Source organism: Oxyura jamaicensis, chromosome 9 (assembly GCF_011077185.1).
Source record: "Oxyura jamaicensis isolate SHBP4307 breed ruddy duck chromosome 9, BPBGC_Ojam_1.0, whole genome shotgun sequence".
In the NCBI taxonomy this organism is placed as follows: Eukaryota; Metazoa; Chordata; class Aves; order Anseriformes; family Anatidae; genus Oxyura; species Oxyura jamaicensis.
This window is the reverse complement of record NC_048901.1, coordinates 2,686,772-2,704,936: the sequence shown is the minus strand read 5'-3', so window position 1 is coordinate 2,704,936 and position 18,165 is coordinate 2,686,772. Positions and strand designations below refer to the sequence as shown.

Genomic DNA, 18,165 nt, shown 5'->3' with positions numbered 1-18,165 from the left:
AAAGAAAATAGTCCCAAAAGCTATTTACAAAAATCAAAAACCAGAGTTTATATAATGATCTACTTTTCATTTAAAATGCCAGATGCCTGCAATAGGACAACTACAGGACATCTGAGATGCCTGTAAGACTCTCACCACATCAGACACCTGATACAAGCTGCCCAGAGGGAAAAACTGACTGCAAAGCGTATGCAAGTCAGACTTGAAAGTAAACTTTGCTAAGCTTTGCTCAGTATATCAGGAACACAAATGCTGTTTCTGGCAAAGTCTGCAAAGTGTTTTATATCCAAATGTTTAATCCTTTAAGCTATTCCTGACTACCACAACACACTTTGAACAAAAGGTGATGAGAACTGGCTATGTGTAACAGCTTGGATGTAGAAAATGAACTAGAATTATTCATTATTCAGCTGTGAAATCTATGGAATAACTTCAAAGTGTTTAATTGATATCCAACAGCTTATATAGCCCTTATCAAAACACTTCTACCATAATATCATATATACAATTTTATTATTCTTTGAAACTGTACTTGCAAAAAACCTCAGTCCTAAAGAGTAAAACTGGCAGACTAACCAGGCAGAAAGTACCTTATTTACCAATTGGAATAAGGTGTTTTCATGATGCAGTCCATTATTCCTATCCCCATTCTGCTCATGCCTTCATGTGATAGTACCGAAGTCTTCCCTCCTGTCCCCCCCCCCGCCCCCCCTTTACCCCGCTGTTTTTAAACCTAAACCATTCAACTCTATTTTTAGTTTTTCTAGGTTTTATGTCCCTTCTAACATAGGAAATCAGTTAAGATGAAGGTATACGGTCAACTTATTATGGCACTGTATTGTTCCGTTCTGTCCATATTTATTTTTTATTTTTAACGCTATTGCTTTAATTTCTATTTGCAACTAAGCTGGTATTTTCTTAAGTCTGTCTCCAAGAATTTTCATTACTATCATAAAGGTTCAAAGCCCACTCAAGTGTGGTAGTAGGTTCACTACCATACAGAAGCATGAGGACTTGTTAAGAGATGCTGAAAGCCCATAACTCAAATTAACCCAATTACTACATTCTTTTCAATCCAAAAAGGCACACTTTAAGTATCCCTTACACATAAACCAAACTTTTTTGTACTACAGAATTTACAATTAGGGTGAACTGATTCAAGTTTGTTGGTGTCTGGGGTGGGTGCGGGTTGTTTTTTTCCTCTACTTTATTGTAATAAGCTAGTACAGAGGCAATCTGTAGGAATTCATCGCTGTTCCCAGTTCATGAGAATGAACTGAAACATGTAACGAAATGAACTGTTTTGGATTAAGGTGAGAAACAATTGAGAAATACAGTTCTAGCTTTGCTTGTTACATACTCTGAGGTATTCCTCTAAATTATGGATGGTGACCGGTGTGTCTTTTCCCCCTTTTTTCAGCTCTATATTAGGAAACCCAGGAAGTGTGAAGTCCAGCCCTAGATCTTCCACTGAGCAGCCATTCATAGTCAGAGCTTCCAATGCATACTGTAGACTTTCTTTGGTCTAAAAAAGTTGGAAACAGAAACCACTGAGAATAATTCATTAACATCAACTTATCCAAAAAGTTATGATTTCTAAAACAAGTTTGACAAACATTTCCAGAAGAGTATTATTGTTAATACTGTTACAGTACTCCTTGCTTTCCTCTGTATTTTTCATACATAACAGTAAGCCAAGACAAACCAAATAAACCATCTCAAAGGATAAGCCTGAAAGATCCTAACAGTAGGATTTTCTCTAGCAATTCTGAAATTACTTTAACTTCTCACATAATTATTTAGAAAATACTGTTCCAAGAGAATGATATGTGTAATATGATATAGTTCTTAGGCTGTTTTTTCCTTACAATAATGAATAGCATTCATACTTGGCAGGCATACTGACATTTTTCAGCTTTCATCCATCAGGTTTCAGGTTTCTCAAACTCTTGCGGAGAATTTAAAAGTAGTGATCAAGGAGAAAGTGATACAGTGAGATGAAGAGGAACAAAGGCCCACAAGTTTGCAATATCTTCACTAGTAACAAAGCAGATGCATTAAAAATAGAAATTAGGTTATTACAACCTGAATTGATTGACAATGGATGCTAGAAAAGAGTATGCATGCCATAAATATTTTTATCGCTACTTTAAGTGTTATTATTTATAGCTAAGAGCAGATAACCTCGTGAAAAAAAAATAGGATTCCTCTACAACTGTAAAAGCTTGTTCACACGTGAAGTCAATTTATACCATTTCTACGTATAGCTTTTTCAGTGGGAAAAAACACACCCAAAAGGCACTTTTCAAGAAAGCCTGAAAGATTGCCCAAAACTATAAATCCAAGCCTTTTTTGAATGTTCAAATAAAAAAAAGAAGAACTAAGGATAGAGATTTTCCCGACACTGAAGTTGGTCATCTTTTCAAAATGAACCAAAAGGAGAAGCTCCCTCATACGGGCATCTCAGTACTAGCCATTTCCTACCCATGTTTAATCACACACAAGAATTCTATAATCAATTTCTAATGTTAGAACAGATTTCCTAGAACAGATTTATCATCAAGTCTACAAAAAAGACCATTATAATTACTAGCAACTGAATCAGTAACATTAAAACTGCTCCTTTTATTAAAAACATTATCAGTGCTACCCCACTATTAAACATTATCATACGTTCTCAATTATGGCTACTTCAAAATCCAAACACATATAAAGATGCACTCCGCCTTCCTTAGCTTTACTTTCCCACCTGCGTTTTGTCCTGTTCAAGTCTTTTCTTTTGTCTTACAATATCTTCAAGGTGATATATTGATTTGGCTACTACTGGATCAATACTGAACAAGTCATGTGACGTCAAAGAAGTTTCCTGCCGTAACATCCACTTATAAAAAGGAAGTCCAAGAGGAAGGTCCACCTATGAATTGAAAAATGTATTGAACTGTCTTTCTAAACTATTACCTTTCAAAATTCTTCTCTCTTGCCTAGATCTAGAATAATATTTAGTAATTCTTAGCTCTCCCACATACCAAAACATTAAGTGTTTTTAGTTGAGGTATTTACAGTTGAGCAAATACAGATGACTGCCTAAAGCATATATATTAGAACATCCAGCAAGTTATCAGCTGGTATAATAATTATCCTAAAATGATCTTGAAAAAAGATTGAAGAGATAGCAATACAAGACAGACATTTGCTTTTCCTTTTTTCATAGTCTTAAGAGTTACTGTAAAGATCTTCAACATACACTGTCCTTTCCCCCTTCCAAAAATGCTCAACTGCATTTCTTGACCCAAACTGCTAAGAGATGAAAATCACAGAATAGCCTAAGTTGGAAGGGACCTACAAGATCACCAAAATATTTCCATGGAATTCTTAATGATACTTTTTCCCCCTCAACAATTGGGAACTGGAATTCTTATCTATCCCTTTAGAATCAGGTTTTCTGTTTTAAGCTCACCAGTCTAAAATCCATGATTGCCTTTGCCATTAGTTTTCCCAAAAAGCGGAACTTCATTTTAACTTTTGCAATGTGAGCTGGCTTGGCGGTTCTACCAAAAGGAAGTGCAAAAAGGCCTTGAAGATTATGAATATACTTGGTACCTTCCTGGCTTCCTGTTGAGAAAGGGTGAGGGAAAAGACGTTCAACATATATATTGCTAGTTTCATTCTGAACAAGTTTCAAAAAAGCTATCAGGTAATTATCAGCTTAGAATTTCTTGTAAGATTATAAAAGAAAACATCCATAGAATTGATTCTAATTCAATATTAAAACAACACTGGTAGTTCAGGTAGTAAAACATTTACCTTTTGGATTGGCTAAAGTTACTTCTTCTCCCCTCCAAAGGCCTAAGTCCGCTCTCTGTAGTTCCTGAGATACAAGTGCATAGAACTCTAGTGTAGGGCCTAGGCCTGTGCCAACCTTCAGAGGGGAAAGCAGGGTGCAGGGAAGGGAGAGGAGTGGGGAGAGGGGAGAAAAATAAGTAAGTAAACAAGAGTCTATTAGATCACTTTGAATATCTAAACCCCTACTTACACTGAGAAAATATAGTATGTGATGGGCTATAAGACAACTGCACTGTGAAAAGCCTCTAGAAAACATAGCTATGGCAACATTTACAATACAATTGAAGCAGCTTAGGAAGACCACATATCGGAGCGTAAAGTAATGTAATAAAAGTATCAACCACCTAATGATCATATTATAGAAATGCAGCTGTTCCCCAGAGTTAGAAAAAATATACTCTTCAGAATAGGATTGATGAGATTTAGTATAACAAATCTAAGTTTCTCCTAGCAGCTAAAAATCATAGCCAAGTGAAGGAGGGATAATTAACAGAATTTTGTAGCACCAGCAATGGTAAGGACCAAGAGTGTGACCAAGTCATTCTAAGAAAGCTGCAGCTTTTTGTATCTATCTTCATTACAAAGGGGTTAAATTAGACTGCATTGACATTACTTACTTCATTCTCATACTGGATTTCCAACATGGCTCTTGAACTGCCTAGATCCTGCATCACAGATTCTGCCTGTTTCAACAGCTCATCTCTGTTCACAGTGCGCTACACATTAGAGAAGTTTTAAGTAGTGAAATTACGTCTGTAAGTCCCAGTTCCCAAGGCAGTTACAACAGGAAAAAAGTTAGTTATGCAAGTTCTTCCACCCCAAGCTAGCTAGTTCCACAGTTAAACAATTTCTAAATTAATACTTTGATAAAATAATTCTCTCCTAAATAAGAACTGACTAGGAATAAAGCATTCCATTAAAAATGAAACCCAGCACCTTACATTTATATATATACAACTTAACAGGTACTACTCCTACTAAGAATCTGGCAGCAGGACTGTAACATAACAGAAGTGCTGTAATGTGCTATTACATACATCAAAGTAACGTGTTAGAACCAGACTAGAAATGCCCAAGTCCAGAAACTTAAGGAAACAGTATTCTTCTCTGCCCTCTGGGATTCTCCAGTAGGGGAAGTGGAAGGCTTCTAAGAGAACACCACTACGATTCCTACATGGTGGAAGCTCTGTTCTAGTTGGCTAGATTCTCACTTCTTTTCTTCCAGAGGTATTCAAAAACATGCAGATCTAAAACTAAAATCTGCTGTATAGTAAGGATAACATCTCACTAGATTCAAGGCATACACCAAGACTCTGTTAAAAGTAGTCATGGCTTCATTTCATCATGTTTTAACAATATTCTCTCAGAATAGAAGGATAATGTTTCCATTTATTCAAGTAACACCGCCTCTACATCTTATAGGCCAAATTATTTCAGATTTCTACCTGAAGCAAATCAGGGTTTACAGACAAACCTACAGAAATATCACTAACAATCTAAAATTTGACATTCAATCTTGGTGTATAGTTTCAGAAACTGTAAAGATTCCAATTCCAAATTAGGCTGGATCTGGAAAAGCAGAAAAGCAGCGCATACTGTAGCACCTTCTGCCATCTAATGGCAGATACCTAGAAGACATTGTGCTTTCTACACTGGGACTTGGAAACGAATGAAAACAAGCCTCCCCTTTATCTGTATACTACCAAAAGTTGACATCTTAAACTTCTCACAGTGATATTCTTAAAAACAGTAGCAAAATTAACAAGTCACTCATTCCATTTTTAAACAACATATACCTACTTTTTTCCTGTCCAGTCGTGGTGCCACTCTGCTATCCTGAGAATCTGACTGATTGATTTCTGGATTAGTATCCAGTAGTCTTTGCATGGCTCGATCACGATCAAAAGCAGTTACATAAAACAGCATTTGCCGGGTATCAAATGGAAAGAAAAATGGGCTGTAAAGAGCAATGGATTTGTTAGCTGAGATTTGACTAGCATCTATGGCTACAGTTTAAAACATAAATGTAGTAGCTTGAAACTAGTGCTTTATTAAGCACTCTGGTAAAAGCAACCTCCAAAGGAAACCCCCAGGACACAAATTAGTTCTGGGAATGCATGACAATGCTTATGACCAAAGTATAGAGATGGGAAGTTAAAAAGGAATCTCACAAATCCAAGAAAATTCTAAACTCTTCCAGGAGATACCAACTCGAGGACTGTATCAGAAATGAAGTATTTCTTTACTTGTCCAAGCCTGTTTTGCAGTTAGGAAATCTAATTCAGATAAGAGATCTTAAGATAGCTCAAGCTCACGTACTTAGAGGAAAAAAAGGGTACCTACCTACAAACAGCATAAGCACTTTACCTTTCATCATTTTTGGAAACACTTTAAGCTATCTGTGAAAGACTACCAATTAGAGAAGCTTCCTATTTATCAGTTCTATTATTCTTGAAGATGCGTGCATGTTAACAGTGTAGTCCTCCACTGACATCACAACTGAAAAGGTTTTTTCATGGAGTAAACTCTAAAGATGTTTGTATAAGAACATACACTGATAATCACTACATTTCTTCATAAAAATTCCAGACAATAAATTATTGAATTGAAGGACTGAAAATTAAAAGGCTGAATAGTCTCTCTAGGCTGTGAGCTTCCAATGTGGCTTCAGTTAACACACTTGGAAAAAAGCATGAATGTCAATCCTGACTTCTCATTCTTTCAAGTGCAAGAGTCTTAGAGCTTATAACCTATCAACTTGATAAAGATCTAAAACATTTTATCAATTATTTTTTAAAAATACTTCCTTTTATACCATATTGAATACGCTAAGATAAATGCAATGAAATAATAAAAGTCATTATGCAGTTTAAAGGGTGAATAAATGGTACAGAGAACCAGATTTTTTTCAAATCAGAAAAATTTAAACTGCTCAGAAATTCCCTTAAGAAGCTGTCCAAACTTTGCAGCTAGTCTAAGCGTCCACACTTGGTTTAAATCATGCAGAGGTGTATCATCCAAGCCTCACTATGCAACTTAGTAGGACTTGTTACTACACTTTATTCTCCCCCAGAGCTTTCAGAAGTGAAACATATGCTGCACCCGGGCTGCTCAGCCAAGAGGCCTACTGAACTCAAATTAGAAATACTACACAGTAAGTCACTCATACCATGTTTTTCCAAGTTCTGTCAGCCAGGTTGGTATGTTTCCTGTCATAATTACCAAAGGATCCTGAAGCTGCCTGTTTGCTTTTGCGGTCAGTTTACTGTTGATAAATTCTGACGTTGGAATAATCTCCTTGCAGATTGCGTTCTGTGATGTTAAAGAACAAGATATTTTTAGTTAAAGAAACATTGGGGGAAAAAAAAAAAAAGTCTTTTTACAGTATTTTAATGCTTCCAATTTGCTTATCAAAGGAAAAAAGTTTCACTGCAACTTTAGCAGTGAATAGTCTGACTCAAAAGACAGAGTGAGTAGATTTCTACTATACATTTTCTTTCCCGGATTAATGATGTTTTTTGAACTTGAAAGTAACATGGAAAGCGTTTAACATGCTAAAGCATGCATGACTAACCATTCGAATTTACAGTCTTCATCAGAAGTTAGGTAAGTAGGTATGGGGAAGACAACAGTATTTACATTATTCTTTTTTCTGGTTGGTTGATTGTGGGGCAGGGTGTAGGATACAGACCAAACAGAGGGAGAAGGTTATTTTATGGTGTTTCTGGACAGCTGTTTGTATCAAATATGAAAGTGATTTTAAAAGTGCTATACTCACATCGTACAAATAATACCAGTATCGACTGATAGCGTGTAAAACTCTCAAAAGAAGAATAACATCTAATGAAGGATCTTCAAACGTTATGTTTTCAGGTGGAGAGGATATGAGGTAAACTTCTAAAGGATTTAATACCGAAGGGCATACACCATCTAGCATGAAAAAAGAAAAACTGTTATCAATATTTATCAATTAGAAGTCCTCCCAAGATTTATATTAGAAACCTAGGTAGTATTGTCATTTATAGGGTATTCACTCAACCCAAACAACTTCATTAGACAATTCAGTTAGTACTACATCTTTAGTTTTAACATCAACATTAACGTGTGCTTTCAAAGAAGCTTCTTGTACTACATATGCTTTAAGATGCGTCTCACTCTTCCTCCCTATTCTTTCAGTAATTTCACAAATTAACATACTACCACAGCAACACACTCACCGTGCCACAGTTCATCATGCTTTTTAGAATTTCTAGGTGAGGTTTTCGTTGGAGCAGTTTGCGCTCTTCCTCTTTTACCACCAACACAGTCCTTGTTACCATCTTCATCCTCTCGCACTGGTTTGTACCTAAAAAGTAATTCAAAATTAGCATTGCATAAACATGTTTTTAACTTATGTGCAAAGAAGTTATAAAACTGTTAGTTTGACTACTGTAAGTTTACTTCAGTGCAACCTAAAGCAGAAATAAGAATTCACAGTTCTTGAGTTATATTCAGTATTTCTTTATTTATACATTTCTCTCAAACTGGAGAAGCTGTCCCTTGATTTCTCTAGCCAGCTTACCAAATGGTATGTGTTTTTGTCCAAATCCCAGCTCTTCCTAATGGGTTGCTTTCATCATCCGTAGACTCCCTCTCCTCCTCAGCTTGCAAACTGTACTGCCTAACTGCTTGATACACAGTCATATTATATGGCAGCAAGTGATCTCCAATGTAAAATTGCAGTCTATGTCTCACATTCCCTGAATTTAAGAATTGAGCAGCCTGAACAAAAAACAGAAAACCATACAAGTTAGGAAACTTGTTGCTAACTTTCCTTTAAGCTTCTTCCTATACCATCCCCTCCCCTTACCCACAAAGGGAAACCTTACCAAAGATTCATCTATTTCTTCATCTGACCCATCATCATCACTATCCTCATCATCTTCTCTAACTCTTCCATAACCTGAGAAAAGAAAAAGACATACTTATTTACTTTTACACAAAATGTAGCAATGCATTTGTACTCCTTTATAAACTCCACTTTTTAAAACGCTTCCAAAACACATAAATTCAAAAATGTAAGGTTCATACATTTTAGAACAGATTTCAGTATTCAAATTTGCAAACTCCCCACATTATAATCAAGTTGACTATCAGATTGGCTGTACTACTGTTATTATTTAGATGGAATTGTTTACAAACAGGAAACGTTTGTCCCAGAAAGAGGCAGCTTTATTTTCAGCCTTACTCTACCCCCACCGTGAATGAGATGCATTTATAAGTACCTCACATTTATCTTCAGTATAATCCTCAGAAGCTTTTACAGACTTTATCTTAAGCAGCAAAATAGACAAAACAACCATATAAGACAAATACCTCTAACTACAAGGTATCTTTCAATGGCTTGTACCAAAGCCAGAGGATCAATCTTCACAGGTCCACCCTTCCACTGTTTCACATTAGCACAGTCTGGATGTCTTTGCAGCTGGCATTTTAATTGATGTGTATTGAAGAACTTTAAAGCTTGTGATCCTCTGTTAAGAGAAAAGCTCAAAATAATTTGTGAAAAAAGTTGCTACACAAAGAATCTAATAACCATAATTGCATTAAAAGTGCATTAAAATAGGCTTATACATGCATTTAAGAATTCACTTGTGTTCATTCACGAAGTGTAATTTCTCATCCTATTTCTTTAAAAACAAGCTATTAAGAGTCAAACAGATTAAGGATTTTATTCTACAAGAACTCCAGAATCTAAGTTGGACAAATTTTTATTTCCAATGGAAGAGAAAGTCCAGTCTGAGGTCTGATTATAATATGGCCTATACCGCCCATCTTTGAGGTATGAAGTTCTTCAGTGGTCAGCTGATGCCACAGAAGAGTTAGAGCTGTGTTTACCTGCAGTACTATAAGGATAGGAACTGAGGATGGAAAATGCAAATCTCTCTCATGGTTTTTAATAACCTAAAGAGACAAACCAAGAGCATCTCTGTTTGTTCTTGCCAAATATAGTTTATATGTGTTGCATGCTATCAATACTCAAGCTAATAGTTCTTACTCAAACCTCTTAATCTTGTGCTACTTTCTATTTCCAGGTACTACTGGAAGACTACCAAATCTTAATGCCTCAAAATCTTAATTGACATAATCTACAGTAAGACTAGCAGTCAAACAATGCTGCAGTAGTCTGACTTCCCATGTTTAGCATTCTAACAGAAGTAGCAAAATTTTTCTTTTAGGACTAGCAACTGCAACTTTTGTAGTTATCCCTTTTTATAAAAGTAGTGCATATTAGGAAGGATTAAGATTACAGAGCATACACTATTTGAAAAAGCTAATATCAAGAACAGTAATTCCTTCAAGTATTAGAAAACCATATATTGCATTCATCCCCAATAATTTTCATTTATTTAAGTCTCACTAAACAACTACTGAACTTCAGTGTACATTATGCTACAGTGTGAGGCTCTAACACATCTATTATAACTGATGTTCTATCACAACTGTTGATAAAACATCCACACTGCCTTACTACTTGCAAGAGAATTTTATGGCATTTCAGACTTCAAAAGGGGAGGAGTATGGAAAATATACATACACTCTGAAAACCATTATTTAATTTCTGAATAGTCCAAAGAATATCCATATAATTAAACTGAGCCTTCAGATAGTGCCAAAAATACTTGAGAACTCGCATGCAACCTGTACTGTAACAAACTTTCTAGCTGCTATACACTGAATGATAAATAGTGTTGATTTACTACAGAAAAGTACTGAAAATAATCTGCAGAAATAGGTTTTCAGTAGTTCAAGTTTGTTACTTAAAACACAAATATTTAATAGGATTCTACATTTAATATAGATTAAGACACAGGACATGTCTACAGTGATTTTAAACTATGACAGCCAACTGTTATCACTCAATCTATTATCATCCAAGAGAACAGAACCTGTCCAAATAACAAAGTTGAGCACTGTAACACAAACTTCCAGCAGTTCATCACTTTACTAAAAAGTATCAGTGTTATCAACAAAGATTATTTCTTTCCAGTGTTGGTTACATGGGGACAAGGAAGACATTTCAGTTTTTAGAGTTCAGTGACTGCATCCAACCCCAGTCTAAGGGGGAAGTACTTTCAAGATGGTAACCAAAGATCAGTTTAAATATTCAACCCCTCTCTGAATAAGAAGAGGCAACTGTGTAACTGCTTTTGTCTTTAAGAGGGTCAGAATTCTCCATTACCTCCTGGAACTTTTAGTGTTGAATCAAGGCTTGGCAAACAAAAGCTTCCAACAAAACCGTTACCTGAGCATTAATCCTTACCTGCTCCCTGTTCCATTTCCACTGGGGAAGTCATGCACTTTGACCGGAAACTGTTCCATCTGACTGAGGCAATTGTTCATTTTATGGACTAATGCCAACAAAGGTGCATTTTCTAATGGCTCTAATCTTCCAAGGGGCTCTTCTCCAGGAAGCTGGAATATATTCAAATGTTTTGGTTATGTGCTTGAATTAATGCACCTTTGATAGCTTTCAACAGACACAGTGCACAAAAAGATTAAAACTCAGTGCTCTCACTTAAAGTACAAGCAATATCAGAACAACTAGACTACATAACACGTGTGAGACTTGTTTCAAGAATGCACTTCTCACTTAAATTTAATAGCCCTACAGATTTTAAGCATTGATCCTTAACCAGGAGCAGTAAGCTTCACTGAAACAGGGTATTCCAAAGATTTTTGTTCTTTAAAGACACAGAATTGTGTCTAAGTTGTAGTGTTACATATCTTAGACATAAACAGAGCATTCCTTATAGCACCTTAGACTTAAGGTAATTGTTGAACCTCTCAGTCACATATGTACAACTTAGGAGAAAGAAAGCTAAGAATGCCCAAATAAACAATAAAACTTACTGGAGAGGAAAAAAATACATGAAGAAATCTTTTCAATCTGATATCCCTGCTTACAGCATCTTTCTCACTTTTAGATGTCAAATAAAGCAGCAGTTGTTTCACAAATCCACTATGCTGGATTTCAAACGAGGAGACGTCAGACTCCGAGACAATGCTACGGATTTCTACAAGGCACTCTGTTCCACCATCCACCTGAAAGAATATGAAAATAGTATTTTACTACCCAAGTAATAAGGGCTTCAGAAACACTCTCTTCCCACTGCACAGAAGAGCTCTTATAGGGAAAAAGGTTTCTTTTTAGTAACTCAATACAAGTAATGACTGAGTAAGTAAATTGAGGATAAGAAACTTCTCTGTTCAAGGGTATACATTAGAGGTAACTACATACACCCACCCACCCCCGGCTTTTAAAAGAAATGCTGGGTCTTATTCCTGTCTCCCATAAACTAAAGATGAGCTCCAAACAAAAGGCAAAGAAAAATAAATACTTGTATGGATTTTGTGTGACATCTGTGTAGAGCAGAGGAGGTGGTAAAGTTTCATATTCTAATGATTCCTTAGGTCAACCTAAGTCAACTGTTTAGCTACTTTACAGGTTAAAGGTTTAGACCATTTGTCAAGGATCACAACTGCCTGACAAGCAAGGCTCAAATTCTTGAAATGCTACTACATTCGGCCCAACCTGTATTTCTTCTGTCCTTTCAACTAAATACTACTAACCCTTCCACAGCCCCCACCTGAAGTTCTGACTATGAACTATGTTCTTCCATAGATAGAAAGTCAATCCCTAACACTTAACTGCAGAATTTTTGAATCGGAAAGGGAATGCTCTAAGTGACACATCACTAGGAACAAACAATACCACTTATCTTTTATGATCAATGACTTGCATTAATGTGTCAAAGGTTATAGAAATTAAAAAAATAAGAGCCACCACAAGTTTAAGAAACATTGTATCACCGTTTAAAATAACAAAAACTACACTTAAAATATTGGCCATATTGTCTAAGATGGCCAGCTTTCCTCTAGAACCACAGCCTCCTCTTAAGCACTTTTACTGCTTTAATTCCCACCCCTTTCAAACAAGTCTGCCGCTTCTAACCTGGAGGTTGAGTTGTTCAGTTGCAGTGCAAAGTCTCTGTAAAACATTTAGTGCAGGATTGCTTCCATCCATGTTTTCAGAACTAAAGTAACGGTCTACAAATTTATGGGCCTGCTCCTTAATCCAGCCCTTAATTTTTTCTCTGTAAAGAAGCACATAAGAGACATTTGGCCACATGCTTAGCATTTACATATTTCAATATTACAAGTAACAACAACCAGAGTACTGTTTTCTCCATGCTTAACAGTAAGTGTAGATTACTGTATTTGCATAAAAGGGAAGGCTTGTTAAGACATTTTTTGCTGATTACTTGTTGCACACATTTTTCCCAATTCCCCAATTTCTCCCTAGCACATTACTATATACTATGAAAAGAAGTTTATTTTCTTCCTAAATTTCTTATTAAAGAATGGTTTGGGAAGATCATCTAGTCCAAAGATCTAGCTCAACCCTCCCCCACCATGTGCAAAGCCATCTTTCACTAGATCAGGTTGCTCAAAGACCTGCCCAACCCAACCTTGAATATCCTGAGTGATGGGGCATCCACAGTTTTTCATTATTTTTCTAGAATTATTTTAATAGTGCTTACTCCCAAAATATCATTGATGTGCTACCTAATCACCTGGTAACATATAACAAAGTGGTTGCACCTCAAAATCAACTTCACAGTACGTGTATTTTGACTTGCATACCTGTTATTGGAAATTGTATCCTTGGAAGCAGCCCTTGCAAGACCACTTACTCCTGCTGTTCGTGCTGGTTCAATGTTATTACTGTTAGACTGTGTGCTTAATCTTCCCCATGTTTTAGGATTTAAACTTGCCAAGAAGGAAGATTTAGGAGATTGAGTAGTGGTAGGGCTTTTAGCTGCAGAAAGCAAAAACAAAATTAAGAGGATCTCCTAGAATCAACAGGTTTATTAGAGCTAGCACTGTTGACAGCTTATAAGCTTACTTTTAATTTAGAAGGAGTTAGTGTCACATTTTGAATATTTTACCTTGATTGTCTACTTTCTCATCATCTCTTGGAGGAGAGTATTTTGGTCTCCTTGGCCCTCGTTTTGGCAGTCTTTTTCTCTTTAGAACATCACTCAGTCGTCTGTCCAAATTTAAGAATAAAGAACCGTGATTCCATCCACCACGTTCATAGGCATACCCATCCTTCCTGTTCAAGATGCATCTACCAGATATATCCTCAAGGATATTAAAGGTTCCACTCCATAACAAGGGGGAAACAAGGGAAGAACAAACAGAGAGGGGAGGGGGCCTCAACTCTAACTTAATGGGAAGGACAAAGTGATTATTCCATCAAGAGAGAAGGGACTTGGCTTGCTGTCACCCTTCTAATATAGGCAGTCAAATACAGACAGGAGTACCACTGAATAAAAACATGAAAATTATGAGGAACCGCCATAACTGTTCATAACATAATGTTATTCCTTTATTTGAATGCATTTAATACAAAATATACACAAATTATTGAACAAACAACAAAAAGACACTTGACCTGCCTGCCCCTTAATAATAAGTTACGGGTGACTTCTCCCTCCCAGCAGAAAGGAGCCATACACCATAGCTAGCATTTCTCTGAAAGAATCCCTGTCCTCAAGAGTTACATGAGACTACAGCTGTTGCTCTTGGCATTCTCCAGTCTCCCCCCAAAAAGCATGGATTGTTTCCTATCATTACATCATATGTATCAGATCACCACTTTTTGTTTGGTTGTGTTTTTTTGTTTCTTTGTTTTAATTGTTTGCTTTTAAAAGCATTTCATATAAAATGAATTAGAACTACTAATTGATCACTTCAACACCTCTTCATTTTACTAACTTCAGAGGAAAACACACAGCAAAATGCAGCTGATACTGTAGCAGCCCACATCAGTCAAGATTTTTTCGAAAAGATCAGATCATTTGTTCAGAAGAAATAGCACACTTACCCCTGTGGGCTCAGATCCAAAGAATCCTCCCGGCTGTGTTGTAGGCTGGGAGAGCCCAAATCTGCAGCTGCATTACTGGCAGCAGTGGCTGTTCCAGTACTTATTGTTGTAGTGGTACCCAGCGTTCCTGATCCATTAGTGCATACTTTTGGTGGGCTTGTTAGCAAAGCCTCAGACTCTGCTAAGTTTTTCACTTGGTGCATCACTCCTTCAAAAAAGAAGTATTCTTTATGCTTGGGGGGGTCTTTGGGGCTTTTTGAGGGGGAGGTTGGGGGTTGTGTTTGCAGAGACAGAAACAGGGTTAAGCTCTGGCTTGACTATTGCATCTTTTGCATGCGCACATACGTTTTAAAAGCAGATTAATTCTTTCTGAAAAAAATTAACCGATGTACCGATGTAAAAACAAAAGTGAAAACTGCATTAACGGTGGCTAAAAAGTCATAGTAGCTTCGAACAGACTCCCCACCAAAGATTCATTCATTTTGTCCAGTACGACTAACCGTGTAACTTCTGCTAGCCTTCTTCAGCCTGAACTTAAGTTCTCTAGCATCTAGTAAGCCTGTACAAACTTGTTTCAGATTTCAGAAAACACATTTGTCTCCTCCAGAGCCTTGATCAGCTCCTCTCCAGTCATGAGGACAGCTTGCATAGATTTGCCTTTATTATGCATGACAGATTGACTTGTTACAATTTGGAGAAGGAGGATTTGGACACACACCCCACCCCTGAAATACTAACTACAGAGGGAGGGGTATAGAGGGGTACAGGAGGGAAATAAAGAATGGATTACCTTCTCTTCTGAAGTAAACGCTAAAAATGTCAGGTAGCTTTTGCATTAAGATTTCTGCCATCTGCAGGGCTCCAACTACTATCTTAAGGTCTTGACTTGACAGCATGGAGGCAATATGACTACAACAGACAATTTGTTAAAATCAGGTTTGTCTTTAAAAAAAGAAAGAAAATCAAGCCAGTTAATTTTGCATACACTCTCAGTACTAATCCTCGGAAACAAGCAGATTTCATTGCACTTTCGTAAGAGTTTTAAGTAAAGGACAAAGTTCTTCCCCCACCTAAGTTACTTATGCCAAGTTTTTTCATGTGGCACAAAGGAAAATAGTTTAGTTTTTCAAAGGTGATACGAAGTTCCTATTTTTCAAAACTAGCAGTCTGTTTTCTAATTGCATCCTTTTGTCTAGACCCCTAACCTAATAGTATAACAAGTACAGGACGTTTCATGAATAGAACTGAACTTTCCAGCAGAAGGCCCAAGAAGTCTGTTATTGTTCAGAATGTTACCTCAAAAGTCACCTTGCTACAGGCAAACTTTAGAAATTAAGAAAACAGTAAGTGGTAGTATTTGACATAACCAGTACAAAGAACCATCTAAGTAGTCAGAGTTTCTATTATGGGAGTCTACAGTCAGCACCTACTGCAAAATCTAAGATTAAAAAAAAACTTGAAAAGCTAGGCAGCCCCAGCTTTGGGAAAATAAAAGGATTTAAAAAGGCAAAAGATAAGTCAATTTGAGCTGTAAGATCTAAACTAGTTTCATTTACAATTTTTCATGAACCTACCTTGAAACAGCATGGTTTTTCAGCACATCCTTCAGAAGTTCAGCATCAGCAAAATAAATTATCCTAAGTATTGCTCTAAGGCACTTGTGTCTAACAGCAGGTCCAGCTGAAGAACTATATACTTCATAAAGGACACCAAACAATGTTTTAATAAAGGATTTTGCCAGTTCTGGGTCTTCTTTCATTAGTTGTGCTCGGGCATCATCCTTCTTCAAATCTGAATGTCCACCTGTGAGAAATTGTGCAACAAATCACTGCATAGTTCTTTGCATCTCTGCTCCAAGGTGCTTGTTTTTTGTTTGTTTTTTGTCTTTTTTTAAAAAAAGCTGAATTAGTTTAGATCTTGAATTGAAAAGATATGCTAATCTAGTAAACAGAAGTCAAGTTGATATCAAGAACATAGCTACAAATCCTCTTCTTCCAACAATGCCAAATTGTGTTTATCCCATTGTTATATATTTCTGTGCCTTAGTGGTCTTTTTTTTAAAAAAAAGTACAAGTATTGTTTCATAAAACTCCAAGCCATGAAACCCTCCCCATCCCCCCAATTTTTATGCATTTTCAGTCTCCTGAAAAGGATTTCATATATTTAAAAGAATATATGTCAATTTGAATGGTTGTAAAGCTGTCTTCCAGTTATTCATAACAGTTTGATGTTCCATAGAAACCAGAAATCATTAAACAAGAAATGTATTGGCCAAGAAGTAGACTACTGCATACAGCATTAGTTAGCTATAGCTAGAGATGCTGGATGTCTCATAAGCTATACTTACAAGTGTTTGTATTGGCTAAAGGGTTTGGTTTCCGCTGAATGGCACGTGCTGTTCCAGTATCCTCATTTATTTGCTGCATAGAGTTAAAATCAATGGTATAGACACGCCCAAGTGTCGACAGGCTTATCTCATCCTCACCCACCTGATGAGCTGCCTAAAGACAAAGCAGAGTTTAAAGTTAAGAAAGCCTTCGCAAAAAGGAATTTATACCAAAATGGTAAGAGGCAACACAGTAGCAAAAACCAACGACGGACAGAAATACAATAAAAACAGCGATTAAGCATTCAATAGTTCCTCTGTTACTGAATACCCAGTGCTACATTACAGCAGAATGTTTGAAAAATTCATGTGTTTCTTTCTCAAAAGATGTTTGGTTTCAAAACCACAAAGAAAAGCACTCAGTTCCCTATATATCTTTTGAAGAACATCACCACACAGATATACCTCTATTATTCTACTATCAATCCTGTTATAGGGATGCCAGAGACCCCTGTCATCTCGCCATTGCCATATTGCACCATCGGTATTTTGCGCATTTCCTTTCTTCAGCATAGTATCGACAGCAAAGATCCCCTCTTTTGGCAGACAAGGCATCAGTTCACTGAAAAGGACATTAAAACAGCATTTTACTAGAAGTATACAATGAAGTCCATCTGAGCTGAATGCTCTTTGCCTTCATTTTAGAGTTACGGAATTTAACATCCCTACCAGGCCCAAAAACTTAAGGCTAGATAACTTACCAGATAAGAGAAGTAAGCTCATAGAGTTCTTGAGGACTTCGTGGAACAAGGTCAATTTGTTCTTGACAACTCCCATTTGAGGCTCCACAAAGGAGAAAGTGAAGAGTTTCTGCAATATCTATAAAATTGAGATTGTTCATATTGTTATACAGACTCCAGCTTGTGTTGGACTCTATACAGAAGAAATAGTCACTGCCCTAAACAAACAGGCAGCATACAACATAGGACAAAAGCCATCTCTCTGGACATCACAAAATGTGTCTGTTCTCTGACATGCGGTTTGTGGGTTTTTCATTTCCACC

General features: G+C 36.7%; 1 protein-coding gene across 7 annotated transcripts in view; it reads right to left on the bottom strand.

The window, feature by feature from the left end:
• The window catches only part of TRIP12 (thyroid hormone receptor interactor 12), a 74,600-nt gene that overhangs the window by 6,265 nt on the left and 50,170 nt on the right, over positions 1 to 18,165 (bottom strand). For 5 of the 7 annotated variants that reach the window (XM_035334082.1, XM_035334085.1, XM_035334081.1 and 2 more), the window contains 23 exons: positions 17,864 to 17,981; positions 17,568 to 17,724; positions 17,124 to 17,277; positions 16,351 to 16,579; positions 15,567 to 15,685; positions 14,777 to 14,984; positions 13,836 to 13,936; positions 13,531 to 13,705; positions 12,839 to 12,980; positions 11,737 to 11,928; positions 11,147 to 11,298; positions 9,199 to 9,371; positions 8,712 to 8,785; positions 8,405 to 8,604; positions 8,061 to 8,188; positions 7,622 to 7,773; positions 7,013 to 7,155; positions 5,644 to 5,800; positions 4,461 to 4,559; positions 3,805 to 3,919; positions 3,458 to 3,612; positions 2,750 to 2,914; positions 1,361 to 1,525 (listed from right to left, as the gene is read on the bottom strand). In XM_035334082.1, the coding sequence (XP_035189973.1) occupies positions 1,361 to 1,525; positions 2,750 to 2,914; positions 3,458 to 3,612; positions 3,805 to 3,919; positions 4,461 to 4,559; positions 5,644 to 5,800; positions 7,013 to 7,155; positions 7,622 to 7,773; positions 8,061 to 8,188; positions 8,405 to 8,604; positions 8,712 to 8,785; positions 9,199 to 9,371; positions 11,147 to 11,298; positions 11,737 to 11,928; positions 12,839 to 12,980; positions 13,531 to 13,705; positions 13,836 to 13,936; positions 14,777 to 14,984; positions 15,567 to 15,685; positions 16,351 to 16,579; positions 17,124 to 17,277; positions 17,568 to 17,724; positions 17,864 to 17,981 (3,473 nt within the window). The remainder of the gene's footprint in view (positions 1 to 1,360; positions 1,526 to 2,749; positions 2,915 to 3,457; positions 3,613 to 3,804; positions 3,920 to 4,460; positions 4,560 to 5,643; positions 5,801 to 7,012; positions 7,156 to 7,621; positions 7,774 to 8,060; positions 8,189 to 8,404; positions 8,605 to 8,711; positions 8,786 to 9,198; positions 9,372 to 11,146; positions 11,299 to 11,736; positions 11,929 to 12,838; positions 12,981 to 13,530; positions 13,706 to 13,835; positions 13,937 to 14,776; positions 14,985 to 15,566; positions 15,686 to 16,350; positions 16,580 to 17,123; positions 17,278 to 17,567; positions 17,725 to 17,863; positions 17,982 to 18,165) is intronic. The other 2 variants (XM_035334083.1, XM_035334087.1) reach the window with 1 other exon arrangement.